The sequence below is a fragment of the Scomber scombrus genome, chromosome 2 (assembly GCF_963691925.1).
Source record: "Scomber scombrus chromosome 2, fScoSco1.1, whole genome shotgun sequence".
NCBI lineage: Eukaryota > Metazoa > Chordata > Actinopteri > Scombriformes > Scombridae > Scomber > Scomber scombrus.
Genome location: NC_084971.1, coordinates 4,069,212 through 4,088,631, shown reverse-complemented (window position 1 = coordinate 4,088,631; position 19,420 = coordinate 4,069,212). Strand labels below are relative to the sequence as shown.

The following is a 19,420-nucleotide window of genomic DNA, read 5'->3' as shown; positions in this document are numbered from 1 at the left end:
GATAAAAGCAAAAACATCCTTCTAGTGTCAAACTCTGCACATACATCATTCTGCACAGCGAAGTTCAAACATCCGACTGTAGGAACAAGAAGAAAAACATATTTTTGAGTGGAGGGGGACTTTAAATATTTCATCGGAACCTGATTCGTAGCACAAAGTTACGAAATACACTATAAATTGTGGGATGTATTATTAAGTAGGGATGAGGGGTTCAAACCCCTTTATCATGACATACTTTTTCTTTCTCCTTCAAACGTTAACGCATTGAAAACACTGTATATTGTCAGGACATGATTTTAGACATGGCTGAAAATCTCTGAAAATGTATCAGGCATGAAAAAAGAGGTATGATAAAGTTCAAAGCATCGCCCCTGAATTTCCTGCTCCAGCACGAAAACGTCCCTGAAGTACGGCTAAATAATGCATCCAGAGAGAGAGGCTGGTTCCCTGAAATGCCCTGCTTAGATTTAGCAAAGTTGGCCATTTGGGAGAGCGGCTGCCTACTGAGGACCCTGAAGTGTGAAGATGGATATCCTTATCCACTGATAGGGGAACAAACCTGCCACTGGCAAGCACAGCTGTGACAGCGACAAGGCACTGACTCAGCCATTGGAGGATCCAGTAGCTGCCTGAACTGTCAGTCTCTATTTAGAATTAAAGCAGTAATCGATACAGCAACCATTCACCCTGCACCTCTCGCTGTCTGCCACTGAATGGAACACTTAAAATCCACAACGATGAATTTATGCTTTTGAAATCCTTGAAAACTTCCACAGATATTAAGTTCTTGCGTCCTTACTCTTTAATAAATGCTGCTACGAGGCCTAAAGGCTACTGCAATTAGTGAGAGAAAACAACACTGTTCAGGGATATTCATCACCTGTGCTCTCCTTAAAGAAAAAATAACACACCAAAGCAATACAAGTAATCAGGCTGCCAGATGTGATACTCCAACAAGCAATTAGTTGTAGACAGATCAAGTGATAAGTGAGCGAGGGGGAGAGGCACAATGTGAAGTATTTAAGTGATCTTACATTAGAAACACCACGGGAACAACAGCTCTACATGCTGGGCTGGGCGTGTAAAGATGAGAGGGATGCTTTTACTCTTACAATCACTGAAAGTAATGTCAGAACCGAATAAGCCATATGTTTTAATACAGCAGACGAAATGAAACTAATATAATCATATGTATTTTAAGACAAACTGAAACAAAATATTATGTGTTAAAAAATCAGCATATCCAATATCCTAACTAATCCCAATTTGACTGGTGCAATATCTGTGTAGTTCTAATAGAGAGCCAAAGTGAAACCAGTCTTCTTTTGTTATAGAACTGAGAAAACCTCTTTCAAAATCTCATTGACATTTGTGATATCTAAAAGTCTACCCTTGAAAACAATTTTAACACTGAGTTGCTTGTCCAAGTTAGTTTTCGAGCATGGAACTGGCTTATTTTTTCCCCTTATGGTTGTTGGTGGAAGAACACCAATGTCAGCAGTTCTCATCTGAGGGATTTCCAGCTTCTGGCTTCAGGGGGCAGCAGCGAGCACAGTTACGAGCCCAAAATGAGGTGAAAGAGACGCTGCAAAGTTGAGTTTTATGCTTTATCAGAAGTGTTTTTCCAAAAAGTATTTTTCAGTTTAAAAAGAGTAAAAGGAAGGAATCTCTGCATATCTGAGTAGTGGCAGGTGCGTAGGAGGAAGGTGTGATCACAAAATAGAAAAAGAGATTGAAACATTGCATCAGCCTGGTGAAGGTGTGAGAGACCGAAATGTTGCAGTAATTTAATAAAACAATGAGCGAGACAGTATGCGGGAGCCTTTTTCCATTTTGCAATATGACAAGAGGTAAGACTTTTTTTTAAATGAGGACTAACTGGTTGGTTTGATAAATGTACATATTATTAACTGCCCCATCTCTGTGGAAGAGCAGTGTACAGCTGCTTCCCTGAACATTTTGGATCTTCCATTCAGTCAATAAAGCAGTTCTTAATGGGGCTATTCCACGTCAAGATCTAAATCATGTGGTGTTAGATATATACAGTAGTAGCCACTTCAAAGTTCCCATTCAAGCTGAAAGCCAGCTGAATGGCAGCTGACTCCCAGCCAAGTTCCAGCTGAGTTCCAGCGGCTGGAGCAACCCCCTCCTTCTCCTGGGCGTGTCTATCTTTTCCTGTAAACCCACCTATTCATTGTAATACGGGGTATGACCAGGAGATGGCGCTTCTGTCACAAAATAGCCTACATTCTGATGTTCTATGAATTTTTACTGACCGCTGGTCATCCGAAATTCATCGAATCAAATCAAAAAATTAAATAGCCTACTGACTGATTATTTTGTTATTTGTTTTGAATCTAACACAAACAACGGGGGGAAAAAGCCTTTTCATATTTCAATTTTAGGCTTAGATCAATAATACGAAATGAAAAAACGGGCCACAGGACTGTATTTGATTTTAGGCAAGGCAAGGCAAGGCAAGGCAAGGCAAGGCAGCTTGATTTATAGAGCGCATTTCATACCCAGGGGCAACTGAATGTGCTTTACATGAAAATAAACATTTGACATTGAGAAATTAGAAACAAACGAACAAAAAAACAAACAAACATGGAATTTAAAGGGTGATTAACCTTTCATTTGATGCTGGTTTGAATATTCTCACATAAAAATATGCCAGACTGCTAAAGCTGAGAATGAGGGGTGGGTAGTTCAGAAGACTGTACGTCCGTTTGGATAAAAGCGTCTGCTAAATTGTGAATTGTAGAATTGTTGAAAAGTGTGCAAACCAACCCCGGTCTATTCAGTGCATGCCTTAAGCCAGGTAAGCCCATCCACCTTATTAGCATTATCATTGCTCAACTTTTTGTTTGGGCTTAATTGGCTATTTGGTTCCATTGTCATACAAATCACGCACAGAGATTCAGAATGAGAGGCGGTGCAGGATTTTTGTTGGGAGGGGCGGGGGAAGCACGCACACTCATCAATGATTAAGGATTTGATTTGAAGTTATTTTATAATAGCATGCAATTATAAGAGAACTAGCATGGATGAACACGGCCTCTTTATTGTTAATAAAATTAAACATTGATAACTAAATCAAGCCATTTAAGGAACAGTAACAGCATTATTTGTACCCTTGAATGAAAAAAATAAAAAAAATAAAAGTCTTCGCTCCTGATTCAGGGCTTTCATTCATTTCCAAAAGTGAAACTTCTCTCAGTTGACCTACTGATGAAGATATTAAGCAGGGTCGAGACATCGCTTTCATCCATAAGGTCACTGTGAGCTTTCATAATGGCCAAATCTCTCCTGCGCAGCCAGGTTTTCAGCCTGCGCAAGGCTGAGAAAGAGCCAAGGAGCCATCAAGGAAACAGGGGAACTTTGAAGTGGCTTCATCTGTAAGCATAGCGTTAGTTCATCCAGGACATGGAAGTCATACTCCCCAGCTGTAATCAGCTGACAGCCACTGATTGAATCAGCACACCTTATCAGTCACACACCAATCACAGCCATTCTGACCACAAGGCAGTCCTTTTAAATATGACTCCCACCTACACTGATCTAACTTCACCATTGCTCACACTTCTGCTGGCAAAGCTTGCCTCCACCACCCCAGCCTCCACCTTTCTGGTTCAGGGTCCCATCATGGCTCTAGGGTCAATCTGCAATTCATGTCTTTGTTTCGACCCACTCCAAGGGGGTTTTGCATTGCGCTCCCTGTTTTGAAGGCCACAATGCTTTGGTCTATTAATAAAGGTATTCTATACTACAAACAGTCTGGTCCTCTGTCATCACCCAATGGGACCAATAAATGAGACAATGCAGTTGCTAGTAACAGGTCAGCAAAAAATAATTAGTGTTGAAATTATGTGAACGAAAATTTCTGAGTGGGGGTGAGTACTAACATTAGCAGAGTATACATTCCAAACTGTAACTTGACCCAGTGTTAATAAAACACATGTATTAGTGCAGCTTTAAAATGGTGCATTGCTTTGTCGGTGTAGGTTTTAAATGGAGTTGGAGCTAACTGTTACTGATGATAGTCAAAGTGCATTTGTTCTATTAGATGAATGAGAGAGAAAAGCAGCTGAAATGCTTCTAGTGTTCTTTTAAGTAGGATTATTACTACATAGTGTTATTACTGATATTCATGAATAGCTGTTTAGAGAACCGTGACACAGTAAAGCTCGGTGAAAAAGCGAGTTTACATTAAACAGACAAATTCCATAGCGCCAGAAAATAATGTTCTATCACTTCTTCTTCAGTCTGCAGAAACACAGGAGACATTTCCAATCTGTGTCCCCTTGCAGTCATTATCACTTTGCCTCCAACGCAGCACTAGACAGGATCCAAACAGTATCTGTCCCTAAGCTGTGGTTAGTGTACACACAAGATGTGTCAGCCAGCTTCCACTCAAACGTGAATGACAGCTGGTTGACTACGACTGGCACTGCATTATGGGAGACTCCATGTCTGTTATTAATCAACATCTATGGCTAATTGGAAGCTCACTCAGATATTATAATGCTAATAGACATGATTTATTTTCACACACATTTTGTGTAACTGGTTAGCTGATGGATGTTGATAGGTTAGGGATAAGTTACATAAAAAGATAAATAAGGCAGAGCGAGTGTTTTATTATATTTTTTTGATCAAGTAAGAAGAGTTTAGTTTAGTTGCACAAAAATAAAAGTCAGAAAAATATAAAAAAATGACAATAAAAATAAAACATGTGCAGATGAGGTAGAAACCCACTCTGGGCTTATCTTAAGACCTCACCTATAAGAGATAATATAAAATAACAATGCAAATAGAAATAACAAAAATAAATGTAATTTAGCTAAATAATATTATGTACAAACAACGAAAATTAAAGAATTGTAAGTTAAGTACAAAACGAAAGAAAAAAAACATTACAAAATCCCAATTATGCACTACAATCTTTTGTAAACAGAGCATTTTTGAGTTTGGTTTTGTATCTGGGCAAAGACAGAGAATCAGTAAGTAAATGCAAATTTCTGTTCCATAACTGTACTCCACGGTATCTTGTTGAAAACTGTCCACGAGATGTATGATACATTGGTAAGTATAGTTTATTGATTTGTCTAGTTTAGTGTTGGTGTACCTGGGAACTACAAATACAAAATATTTTGAAACTGGTCTGGTCTGGTAAAGCTATACATATTGAATTTTGACTTAAAAATAAAAGTAAATATTTGAAAACAGACAGTACTTTAAGTTTAAAAAAAAAGGTATGGTAACAGTCATGTGATAAGATTCAGAAATTTAATCTCAAAAGACAGCCCTCAAGAATTAAAAGGTCTTTTGTAGGCAGTAAATCCACAGCAGTGCAGTATACAAAGAAAGAAAAAAAGCTATTGTCTTTCATTTCGTCACCACTGCTGAAACTCGTCCTCTAAGCTTAATACTTACTGTACGTAATGACTCCCCAAGCAACTTAACTAATTATATTTGTACAGCAGTAAGTGAAAGCCGGGCCCCTATAGAAGCATACTGTATGTCAATCCGTGGTCTACTATCAAAGGAAAAGGTCAATTCAGTTGCGTGTCCAAGGACTCTATCATAACCTTTTAGCTTGATGTGCCGGGAAATCCACAAGAGCCTCATCCAAATGTCACATGTTTCCTGACAGCGCCTGATTCCCCAGATTCCCAAGGCTTTGGTGTATTTACTGTGTCACTTTGTCTGTATTGATTCGGTGCATATGACCTCCTACTGATGAAATATTACAATCAGTTGTTAGGCTGTATACATACGTGTGTTTTGGAAGTCAAGAAGAGGCTATGGAATAGTCCCCACACAGTTTGTTCCTACCAATAAACACCCTGATGTATTTTTAGAAACCTTGTGGATCAAAGTTCAGGATTCAGGACAAAACCCTGGAGGGGTACACTGATGGGAACTTCAAGTCCAAGAGATTAACATCAAGCAAGACTGCTCTTGCCAGAACAATGGTAAATGGTAAATAGACTGTACTTATATGCGTTTTTCTAGTCTTTTACCGCTCGAAATGCTTCTACACTACGTGTCACATTCACCCATTCATACACTGAGGGCAGGGGCTGCAACACAGGGTGCCAACACGCTCATCTGGAACAATTTGGGGTTAAGTATCTTGCCTAAGGACACACTGTCATGTAGAGCCGGGAATTGAACCGCTGATCTTCCGATTGGTGTTCCGACCGCTACATCCCCCCATATCAGAACATCTACCATCTGCCGGACACACCTTCATGTAGTCATTACCACTATATTAACAAATGCCAGCTCCCCTGGTCCTGTCCAAGAGCAGGCAGCAACACACAAAAAGCAGCTGTCAGATGGCATGATAGGCTAAATTGTAGACTGCTGCTACTTTGTAAGTGCACAAGTGCATATTTACATTATTGTAACTATCACAGAAGCACTACACCGTTTAAACATTAAACAGAAAAGCCGAATGTGACAGCCAAGTCAAGACAATATTTCTATTATGCTCATGGAAAATGGGAACAAATGTACATTCAGCATTGGATTTAAATGTTTAAATTTAAATAAGCTTTCAAGTTCAAGGTTTGTTATGTCATTTTCTTCTTAAATAACTAATCTAGCTTTTGTGACTCAATTGTTGAGTAAATGTAACAGTTGCTTATAGGTCGAGTCAAATCTTCGTACAGCAAGATAGACACCAACATTACTAGTTAAAAGCAAAAGCCCTCAGTGCCTGTAGTCCCAGCAGGTAAATAATCACCAGCCATCACTGGTGACTTACGGGTATGTCATGCTTCAGAGGAACAAGATCCTACAAAGTGTGGTCCGAACATTTTAAGAAAGACTTGTTTATAGCTGTTCTGAATGGCCACAGTCACAGGTTGGGTGAAAAGCCTGGTGTCATAGAGAGTGGTGAGATGCGATGAATCATAAAAATGGTGATACCAGCACACACTTTTTGGACAGAAAGGCATTTCAGGTATTGCACTCTGTTATACCTAACCAAAGTGAGCAAATGATTCAAAAAGTAGAATATACCTTATGTATCCTTTGTATTCCGGCCTTTGTATCTGATTGGTTGACAGTAGAACAAGAACCCTTTTTCTTCCAGATGTGTTTCGGCGAAGTTCAACATTTGTCTCAGTTTAGATTTTAAGACGTATTTTCCTGGTTCATGGACCAAATATGGTGTCACCTATGTCATTTTTTGGACACTCCCCTTGCCTCTCCCTTACTGTCTTTGAGAATGATTGGCCTGAAGTCACATGACCATATACCCAACCCTCCTTGGTGGATTAGCAATTGGCTGATGCATATCTGGATGCACATTATTGGTTATTTTTTGTATCTTTTTTCCCTTTTTTTCCTTTTTACCCTATTTAAATACTGCTTGTAACGTGTTTTATGATGATGAAGGCCGCAAGCTGAGACATGTTGGTCTACTAATAAAGCTCTTCTATACTACAAGTGTTGCTGAAGCTTTTACTTCCTTCAGACTTGTCTCCCTTCTCCGTACACCTTGGAAGTAGGTGAAGTTATGTCAGAAACCTTCACCCTGTTTCTATAGTTTTAATTTAAAAAAACATATTAGATCCATCTTAAACTGAACAATGTAATTATACAGTCTCAATGTCCAACCAACCTGTTTTCCACAAGAGTAGAATTTATAATGATTCATGCTGTGTTCAGAACATCAAAATGACAATACCATGAGGTATGTGAACTAAGTTTTATAGTCAAAAGGAAAAAGAAAACATTTTATTTACCTTGGAGGCTATAGCAGTATACAAAGATGAGTAGCAAAAGATTTGCTCTTGCTGTCAGGCTGTGAACACACCTACGTACAGCAAAGACTGCTCTTGTTTTTTGAGCCGTCCTATGGGACGCTAACTCAGCTCGGATTTCTATGAAATATCTCCTTTAAATACACATTTGTTGCCTTTATGGGATCATGCTCTGTAATGAATCAGTGCTGTTTAAAGCAAATAAGCATAATTTACTCTACATAAGGCAAACATCAATTTGTACACCTTTGAACTCTAACTAATTCAGTCATTGGCACTTTGTTAGCGTTGCTGGGAGCAGTGCTGAGATATTTTTATATGCAGACTATACGTTAGTGTGTTCTGTTTGAAAGTTTGTTTACCAGGGAAACTAATTTAAGTAATAAGACAAGCTGGCAGATATAACCTCATCAATTATTATGTAGATAATGAATTTGTGAGGGATGATTTATTTTAGTAAAATGCATTATACTATCATTATTTTTTGTATTTTTATGTTTTTCAGAGGAAGGGAAAATCATCATCATCAGTCATTTTTCTGTTTGATTATTTATGTTTTCAAAATATTTTTGTAATTTATAGCCATGATAGCAGCATGGCTCTAAAGCAATGTTGATCTGTTGGTCCACCACGATCCACTGTCCACTATCTCAAAAACTAACGTACAATGCCATAATAACTGTGAAGAATCATCATAACTGTGATCAGCTCCTGACTTTTTCTGTAGCGCCATCAGCAGGTCAACATCTGTCTGTTAGCAGGTTTGACTTCCTGTTGACTGCCCTGACATGACTAAAAGTAAAGGATTTAATGACACAGCTCCTCTAATTGTTCCAAAGGTTGTTGAATCAAATTTTGATAGTACAGAGTTATTTCAGGGGGTTTATGATGCTCAGAAAAATGTATTCAGTTATTTACTGCACTTCCTTTTCAAATGATTTTGTATGGAGAAAAAAAATGCTTTTTGGCCAGTTTGCATCACATGATGCCGCCATAAATTATAATTTGACTACTTTTAGGCTTTCAAAAAAATAAATACACAAAGGATTCATCATTTTCCCCCATGTTTGTTGCAGTTTAAAAAATATCTAATATTTTGCAGTTAATGAAACATGAAAAATCCAATGGCTAGATCCTTTTATTTAAATTAACATTTTTAAAATACAATTTTCCTTTTTTTCTTTGGTGGTCTTGGGGGCGTGTTTGAGGGGACATGACCTCTTGGTTCCAGAATCCTAGACAGATCCCTGCTGCCAGTGGAAAGTGGTGTAATACAACTGAAGCATTTTTCTTTTTATCTAGATTACAGGCTAAGGCTGACATAATTACTATTTTTCATCTACTTATTTTATGAATTTCAAAACACTGACTCATCCCCTGGTTTTAAGATCATTAACACCCACCGACTTCTACATCTGTGTTATGAAACAATATGACATTCGTGGAGCTGAAGTGTTTCATATCAGAAAACTTGCTTTTATGCAATAATGCTATAGTCTATTGCTGCCTTGCTTCAGGGAAGACAAAGGACAGAGTCAGCTACAGATCAGCATGTCTAGTTCAGGGAGGAATGGAGCAATTTTCAAAGTGGGTTGGTTCTCACTGGTACACAGTACTGACACGTCTACGTTTTACTCTTTTGGAGTACCAAGACTTTTCTTCACTTCTCAAAGGCTACCAGTACTTTCTCTTTTCTGTCAGTGTCTGTCCCTGTTGTGTGTGTCCTACACTAGCAGCAGCAAAACTACCATATGCTGGTAATGCAGCTGCATTGAGGACCACAACCCTTCTTTATCTCACCACTATCATATTGAAGGATCTTGAGCATTTCGAGCACTGAGTCTACAGGATACACACAGCTACTACTACTACTACTAATAATAATACATTTTATTTGATGGCGCCTTTCAAGTCACCCAAGGTCACCTTACAGAGAACCTTACTGTCTTATGTGTGGGGGGAGGGAGTACCATAGTCTGGGTGCCGAGCAGCTGAAGGCTCGGGCACCCATGGCGTTGAGGCGTGATGTGGGGATGGTTAATAGACCAGCAGAGGATGAGCGGAGGGTGCGGGAGGGGCTGTAATCCTGGAGCTACTGAACTTTAATTGTAAGAGGTATTCCATGAGCCAAGTCTTCTACTCAATGGTGTCACATTATTGATGTGATTCATTCACCAAATAAATAACAATACAGTAAGATAAAACAGTGTTGCATATTCAGAAATATAGTTTTCTTAACACATACCTCTATGTTACATTTCTAAATAAAGTTTAAATAAGGATTAAAGTGCAATTTGATGTTCAAACAAAGCACAGGATTCTGGGTAATTATGGACATGTGTATTACTGCGTAACTCACAGCAAGTAAGTTAAAGGACCAGCGTTCAGATTTAGTAGCAACCATCTGAATACCCTTCCCTCTCACCTACTCCTTCCAAGCATGAAGGAGAACTTACAGTGGTTGTGAAACTTGTGAAAACTGTGCAAGGTCCTTTCTAGAGTCAGTTGTTGGTTTGTCCATATTGGGCTACTGTTGAAACATGGCAATACAACACGGCCGACTTGGTGGAAGAGAATTTGCTCTGTTTGTAGACATAAAGGCTCATTCTAATGTAACGAAAACACAACAATTCTTATTTTAATGTGATCACACACTGATGAAAACATACTTATGAATATTGCATTCCATTTCTGCTGAGTCCATTCCGCTTGATGCCACTAAATTCTACACACTGCACCTTTAAGTGAGAAATGAGCAGTGGACTACAAACACAAAAGTAAGTTTCAGTAGAGAACATTGAAAGAAGCAGCTTAGAAAAAGAAAAAGCAAAACTTCCAAAAATAGGCAGTTTTTTAAAAAGAAAGACGAGATAGCACTAGACTAGTTTTTCCACTCAGCAAGAGAGGAATAAGACTACTGCTAATGCTAGCACCAGTGTGCTATCCACATCACTAGTGTAAGTAGAACGTATTTACTATATATTTGACTAATTAATAAATCATGAGTCCTATGCGGACATATGAATAATGTTGTCAATGTAAAACAATAATAATCTATCTTGAACTAAACTGAAAATAACAAAAATGTTCACTCTGTTTGCATGAAGACTGATCCTTCTGCAATAGAATTCTCCTCATCCTCCGAGCTGGACTCAGTGGATGAAGGAGGTGAGACAGCATCTCAAACTTGAGAAAGTGAGATTCAAAATATGTGGATCCTTGAATACATTTGTGAGAATTTGGCAACCATTTATAGACTACACTAACGCCAAGCTTCTAAATCCTCCACCCTCTCTGAATGTAACTTCATATAAAATAAGTAACACTTACTTATTTTTCTGTATCTTAGTGTTTTTAACCCATATGGACTGGCTCTGATTATGTTTTCATCAGTAAGTGTGCTTTGACACCAGATTGTGTCATGCAGGCTAGTTCAGCACTATCTTGGGTGGCTGTGGATCGTCCACCAATTGGAGGACCGGCGGTTCAATTCCCAGCTCCTCCAGTCCACATGTCAATGGGTCCTTGAGCAAGAGACTTAACCCTAAATTGCTCCCGATGGCTTTGCCAACTATATATGAATATTATATTCCTCGTGATGAGCACGTTGATTGGTAGCCATCAGTGTGTGAATGGGTGAATGTGACTTGTAGTATAAAAGTGCTTTAAGTGGTCGAAGGACTGGAAAAGCGCTATATAAGTACATTTCTTTTACCGTTTGCTATTATCACTCTTCTTCAATAGCTTCCGAGTAATCACGGCTCGGCACTGACTCGTTATGTCCCCCCTCCCACTGACAAATCCCAGGCACTTGTTTTTTTCCGTTTGGAGCACTGGAATTAAGTGTCTTGCTCAAGGACTCTTCCTCCAAGCACCAGGCGACCCTGCTCATAAAGGCACATGCGAGATATAAAACAAATCGTTTTGGTACAGTGATCATCCAACTTCCAAATACATCTTACTTGGATGTTGATTGATTTAAAAAAAATTCCATCTGATTTATTGTTAAAAGGGATTAATAATTTCCACTCCATTAGTAAACTGCGGTAATTGATGAATGGCGGCATCACAAGAGATGAGAAGTTTCATTCGCTTTCATTAAAATCTCATTACACGTCTCTCTCAAAAATAATTCAGTCTCGGCATACCGTTACTGTCTGTGTAGATCTGACCACCTCAGAGTTTTTCTTGGGTGTTGACCTGCATAGTTTTATTAGGATAGCGGTGGGAGAGGACATAACCTAAAGGGTAGTGGATAGTGATCCATGAAACATTAAAAGGTATGTCTACCTGTCACCCTTTGGTCACAGACCTGTTCAAGAGTTCTGAGGTTCTGCATGTGTTTTAGATGCCGAAATAGGTCAAATACTTAAAGAATTGACAAGAAAACGATGCAAAAAACCTAAAGGGTAGTGGCTAATGATCTGTGAAACGTAAAAGGTATGTCTACTTGCAACCCTTTCGTCACAGAACTGTTCTTAGGTTCTGGATACGTTTTAGATGCCGAACAAGGTAAAATACAAGTTTAGCCAACTTTTTCTATCCTGTAACCCCTTTGGAGGAAGGTCCCTACTCCAAGCCTGGCATACAACTAGCTTACAGGGACAAGCAGCATGGCTTTGTGAGCACAGAAATTAACAAAACTTGATTACCACACCTTTCTCTCTCTCTGAATAAGGAGCTCTAGGGACAGTTCATTTCCTTTTGACTCTCACAGTCAGTGGGTGAAATGTGCTCGCCTGGCTCAGTAGAATACACAAGACTCACATTACTCTCTGTGTAATGCTGCATTGATTCCTTCCAACTGATATTTTCACACATCAATGTGTATCATGTTGCCGTGCAGCTGGAGTTTGGAAATCCACGCACAAAATCATCTTATTTTTGTTCACACTGATATGATTTAAAATTTCTTGAAATTCAAACAGAGTCCCATGAGTGTTCCCTGATGGGCAATTTGTGGGCAGTCAAGTTGATAGACAAGGACGCAACATGCCAGATCGTTAATGAATAACCCTGCTGCACTGAGGCACGCATTCAAACAAACACCCACTCAAACAGACAAACTCTCTCCCTTCCTAACACACACACAAACACACACACACACAAACAAACACACACACACACACACACATACACATACACACTCACCCACACACAAACACACACACACGTTTCCTGCTTTTTATATCCCCATTCCATCCATGCTCTAAGTCCTTGATGTGTATAACGCGGCACTGTATCGCAGCACCCCCTCTCTTTCCTCTGTCTCATATGCCTCTAGGCGCTGCCTTATTTCCCCCCTAGGAGTGGTGCAACTCCCTGCCAATTCTCCCCAATCCATCAGTGAGTGCTCTGCCCCCCTCCGAGGCGCCACACACACCAGAGCTCAGTTTTTTTGTGTTTTTTCCCCATACAGTACCCCCCATACCGTCAGATTGACCGGGGCTCCTTGCTGAAGGAGCTGTCTCTGCTTCATTCTTCACATTATGTTGAGTTTGGTATGTGAGCCAGAGATTGGCATGTTGTTAATAGACATTCCACACTGACAGATGGGACAAATAGTTCACACCAGTGGAGGCTGCTGGTTGCTGGCCAGGCAACTGTACATCAAGCATGACATGTGACACAGTTATTCTTATTCTTCTATTTGACTCTGAGGTCACCATGTGTCTAATTTGAGAGAGTCCTATGCTAAACCATCTTGGCCTGTGATATCTTATTAAAAATGAATTGTTTTTAACTCCACCTCACTGAGTCATCTTTACCACTGTCCTGTTTTTATGATGTTTTCAACATTTTTAAGTGTCAGTTGTATTAATGAACAGTAAGAGATAGAAATGGATTCCAAGTTTGTGGGAAAAGAAACAAAAAACAAAGAAAAAGGAAACAATTTGGTAAAATTGACATAACAGACTCAAGCAAACAGTTACATATACATTTTATTTCTTAATGAATTAAATATTGCCACACATTACAATATTTTATAATGTTTCTAATACAATACAATGTTATTTAATGAATATTTCTTGCAATGTAAATAGCAGTAATGAAACGTTGCGCATTTAGATGTTTTCAATTAAAATACAGTCAGTGACAGTGCTGATGTTGCTAATAATAATCCTTCAACAAAGCCACATTTAAGCATATTAACTTGAGAATGTATTAATACGTTATGGACACTGACCAATTCATTGTGATAAATCCAGCATGTAGCGTAGAGGAAATATTTGGCTTTAATACCATAAGAAGAGGATCTATCCCCTAAAAACGTATGTTGTTGTGCCACCGTACAGATGAGCAAGTTTTTGTAACTTTTAGTCCTTTCGATTGAGTCACTAGTTGTGTAAATCCGTGGTGATACAGCTAATACTGGAGATAATGATTTAATGAAGTCCGATTTAATGAAAATTCGATATTACAAAAATTGACAGGAAAATAATAAATTAGAAAAATACGATGTAATTTTAAAAAATGATTAATTTCAGATTATGATATTACATGCAATGTAGACTGGTCTGCACAGTTCATACATAAACTACTTCTAAGTGAAATAATAGGAGAAGGCTCAGCACCATGGACAGCGCTCCTCTCTCTCTCTCTCTCTCTCTCTCTCTCTCTCTCTCTCTCTCTCTCTCTCTCTCTCTCTCTCTCTCTCTCTCTCTCTCTCTCTCTCTCTCTCTCTCTCTCTTTCTCTCTCACCCCTGTCTCTTCCGGACGCACACTCGGCAGCTGGCTGCGATACAGCTCCTCCCTCCTGTGTGGTGGCTTTCCCGACCAAAGAATCCTTGGACGTGAACAGTTTCGCTGAAGAGCACCCCCTCCCCACCCCCCCAAAAAAATAACCAGCCGGACAATCGAGGCGTCAGTTATTCCATATCGACCTGAGAGAAAGGGAGTTAAGGTGTCGGATAAGGTCTCCAACGGTCCTTCACCCCCCAATTCTCTGTCAGTGATGGAGACTTGGGCTGGCTTCTGCCCAGGCTTGCACTTATCTCTGGGTATCTGGGTGATGATAGCCGCTCATACCCTACAAAATGTCAAGGCGGAGATAACTTGCGCATCTTGCCCGTCGCCAGTTCAACTTCACCTGGAGGAATTACAGCTGGGTATGCGCACTGACCCGACAGAGGAGCCGAGTCCCCTAAAAAACATCCGAGTAGAGTTTAGGGAACTCGGGTTTGCAAACCAAAATATTGGAGTGGACGACCACCATGAGACAGGCGTTTCTGCCGAGGATGCCCCTCAGTTCCCTCAAGATGCCAGTTTGGATGGAGTTACTAGAAAAAATGATGCGGGGTCCAGTGAGAAAAGTCACCGCGGCAGTGATAAGGAAAGGGAGCCCGAATTGGGTGAGGATGCTGCGCTCCGGAGAGCGAGGAGAAGCGGTCCTGAGTTTGCCGAGTTCAGCGAGAGCGGCCGGTCTGGCGTTAATGCAGCCACTTCGGAGGATCGGGGCTCGTTATTAGAGGGACACAAGCAGGGCAGGTCCGAGTATAGATGGAACAGGGATGAAGGGAGAGGGAATAACCGGCAGGATGAGCCAAAGCTCACCAGCAGCACTTTCTCTCTGACGGGGGACTCTGCGCATAACCACGCGGTGGTCTACTGGTCAGGGCAAAACAGCAGCGTAAGTACAGCACTGTTTTATTATTTCCCCTCTGTATACAGTTGTTTTTCACGTCTCCACACTTCAAATATACTCCTTCTTGAGAGTGAGGGGTTTTGAGCAGCTGAGCGAATAAAACTCCGTGACGCACAGTGCAGATACTCTGTGCTGTGTAGTTGTGCTTCACTGTTAACAGGTGCACTGTAGGCTACAGATGCGCACCGACGCACACTGTTCCTTAAATGCCAGACTTGTGCAGTGACTGTGAACCGAATTCAGCCGCGACCTTTGACTCTCCCGTTACGCACGAAAATCTCCTCTCTGTTGTTGCATCTCTGTTGTTGCTGTTTAGTGACATTATCCTAACATCTGTACTTGTGGCAATCTGGTGCATGAACCGAATGTCGCGCATTGTGAGTTTAATATTTAAGTAAATCGTGATTTATAGTCTTAGTGGGAGAAAAATATTTATGATTTATTTGCGCCGAATTTGAGATATGCTAATGTATGATTCATTCCCTCTTACTGAAGCGAGGTTTTTCATCCAAATGAATCGATTGGGGAAGGAGGGAGTCATGAATTATTGCTCAATCGACCATAAATCCTTTTATTCGTTAGATCATGAATTTATTCTCTAATTGCTGATGCTTCCTTTGAATTTTGGGCTTAACTGGCTGTTGAGCTGAACACCTAAATTACAGAAATCAATTGGGTCTATGTATGGCCAATATATTATTCAAATGTGAATGATGGCCAACATTTAGACATTCCAAACGGTGGTGTTCAGTGTTTGGAGGTTGGGTCTTACCCTTCATCTGCATTATCACTAAGGAGAAGATGTGTTCCTCCTTGAAACAATGCTGTCTAATGACATGGGTTCTTGGATTACACTGACTTGTACCATCATGGTAGTAGTGATGCAAAATAAAAAATTGAGAAAAAAAGTCTCACTTTATTTAACAGTGGACACACATTTGCATTTATTTCCCCAATCTCTGAAAAAAAAAATACAGTTTTCACTTAGAGAAAACTAGATTCTTAATTAAAGACTGTGAAAATGTTTGTCATCAATATTGAGATCCTAACAGGTTTCCCTGCAGTATAGGAAGACAACACGCTGTCCTTTTAGTGTCACAACATTACTGTAAAGGTCAGTAATGACAGGGGCAACCTCATGCCATAACACGTGTAAATCTTTACAGCGGCAGCAAATCATTCTCACAGTGCCGCTCACTCATTTCTGAAATGACACAGACCACAGTCAAACCCGGTCTGAACACCGAATGGACGAAAATTCCTGCCCCTCTTACACAAGAGGGCCCTCATAGAAAAGAGAATAATGAGGCAAAATGAATCAAAGTCATTTACACAACCATGTAAGCTCACGGAGAGCCGATGGGTTTCACAAGCTTAATTTGTTGTTATGGCTGCTCTACTCCCTTTATTCTGTTTGAAAAAAAAAATCCCACATATTCAGTCTTGTCTGAGCTGATTATGACACGGTACATGCACTTGTTTTTTAACCCGCAGTGAAGACTGAGGCGGTGTGAGAGGAACATGCCTGTGTGGGCGCGTACGTGTACGTGTGTGTGTGTGTGTGTGTGCGTGCGCTGGATGGAGAGGGTGAGTGGGGGTCAATGTGTGTGCCGCTGCCCCTCAGCTTTAAATCTTTAATAATTATCTTGAAGAGCGAGGCCTCTATTTCAAAGTCTTTTTCTTTACTTCATGGGGAAAAGAAATGGAATGAAGCCTGGCCTCAAGAGCATCCTCAAGTGTGGGAGATCTGCTACTTAATCTTCATTGGCTGTTGGTGCTTGTTCTGGTGATGAATGGAGTGGAGGGACAGAGAGATTGAGCTTGAAGTCCTCTAACTTAACTCCAGCAGTATTTAAGTTAGAGTGAGAGTAAGCGAATGGCTATCGGGATGACTGGCTGGTTGGATGGATGACCCGCTCAGATCAGTCACCTTAACCTTGACTATGTACTTACTGCCTGTGGTTCCCTTTTTGCTGGCTCAATTGTTTCCCTACATTTCACTACAAGATCTGTCTTTGTGAGAAAAGTGACAGTACTGATTGTTTAGTTAGATATTTAAAACCACCTGAGCCATCCTTGTGGCCTAAGATGTTTACCATGTTTACCATAATGTCCAATGGCCGATTCTGGCCAGGGACTTTAGTTGCATATAATACCCTGTGTTTTCTACCTACGTCCCCTTCTGTTCCATCGCTGTCTGCTATTTAATAAAGTGAAAAAAGCCAAAGAGATAATCATAATATAATAACAAAAAGTATATTGTCCTGACAAGCTAAGTCTTGTGACCATGCAGAAAATAACTGTTGTCTCTTTGTGGTTTTTTTTAACCGTGCTTCTGTAAAGCATCTTTGAGTACCAAGAAAAGCGCTATACAAATAAAATGTATTATTATTATTTATTATTAGAAGCAAAAGTATAAGTGTTGGACTTACTGCGCTCCAAACCCTCTTAGGACGGAGGTCAGGTTTACAAAGTGGTCCACCCTAACACCGGAGGCTACTGTTTGCACCATGACTCCGACCAAAAGTCATACTGGTTGGTTTCTTTCAATCTTGACCACAATCTTTTCATTCCTCTGACCAAAAACTTCTTAATTTAGCATAAGATTGACTAAGCAATTGGTCATTTAACCATGGCTATCATCATTCTCTAACCCTCACTAAGTAGCAGCCTCCAGTATCAAAGTCAGACACTGTAGAATGCTACTTGGTAAGCCATGATCGCATCCTGTCACCTCCCAACAGTTAATAACATTGATCTCATTGAATCTTGACCACAATCTCTCCCTAACCCTGACCAAAGAGTTATTCATTTAACCTGACACTGATCATTAACTAAGACCGATCAAGAAGTTTGTCATGTATTCATGACCATCATCGTTCTCTAAGCAGCAACCTCCAGTATCAAAGTCAGATGTCAGAGAACTCTACTTGGTTAGAGAGTATCACACTGTGTCACCTACCAACAGTCCAACTACTAACATCCATCTCCTTGACCACAATCTCTCCCTAAACTTAACCAAGTAGTTCATTTAAAACACGACAAACAATTGATGCCTAACCTTGACTAAGTAGCTCTTCATTACCCATGCATCATCATTCTCTAACCTTAATTATCCCATACATCAAATTTCTTTTACAACCACAAACCAAATACTTTTAACCAAGTCGTTTTTAGTTGCCTAAATGAACAATGCCTGCTGAACAATGACCATGGAGGTGGCAGGTGGGTAAATTGCTCATATGAATCATTTGTGACAGGTATATGGATTTTGGAAGGCACTGAAAAACAACTTCATCCTGCCAATAGGGGTGCCAGATTAGAAACCACTGATACAGGTCAGCTTTGTTAGGCATTGACAAAACATACTTAATTATTTAGAAAGGAGGACTTGTTGGGACTATAAGTCTTTTTTATTTGAGTTGGAACATAACTGATCTTGACAGACTGACAAACTGATTGGATGGATGACATGTCACGCACCCTGTTCCTCTGACCTTTAGCCAGGACAGCAAATCCCTACCTGCTCAACCATTTAAATTCCTCTGGACTAAATGCCTAGAATATAAATGTAAATGAATCTCAGCTGGCTGACTGGTGTGCTGTCTGGTTGACTGGCCTCGGCATCGAGCATAAATTCACAACCTCTTGGTGCAGAGACTTTCTCTCAGTCCTATTTCGGCCCGATTGATCGGCCGTGTCTTGTACTCTGACTACCTCCTGGAGGACATGACGCTGCTGTGGGTTTCCTGGGGGATTCGGGGGGTTGAGGGGGGTGGGGGTGTCCTCTGAGGTTTGTACACAAGGCTAATGCACTCTCACTGTCTCTTTGCACCTGTCTCTGCCCTCACCTCTCTTTTCTATCCATCTGTCATTGCATGTGTCTTGTGGTTACGTTGAAGCCTTAACCCTCGATATTAACTGGGAATGTAGAGGTAGCAATGTTGAGACTGACTGTCATTTATAATATTCATGGGCGTAATTCCAATGAAGCATC

General features: G+C 40.2%; 1 protein-coding gene across 1 annotated transcript in view; it reads left to right on the top strand.

Annotated features, from left to right (window-relative positions):
• The first annotated feature begins 14,733 nt into the window (after nucleotides 1-14,733).
• sorcs3a (sortilin related VPS10 domain containing receptor 3a) overlaps nucleotides 14,734-19,420 on the top strand; it is a 214,908-nt gene continuing 210,221 nt past the window's right edge. Inside the window, exons 1-2 of the mRNA XM_062436064.1 lie at nucleotides 14,734-15,003; nucleotides 15,121-15,408. Coding sequence (XP_062292048.1) covers nucleotides 14,734-15,003; nucleotides 15,121-15,408 — 558 coding nt within the window. The remainder of the gene's footprint in view (nucleotides 15,004-15,120; nucleotides 15,409-19,420) is intronic.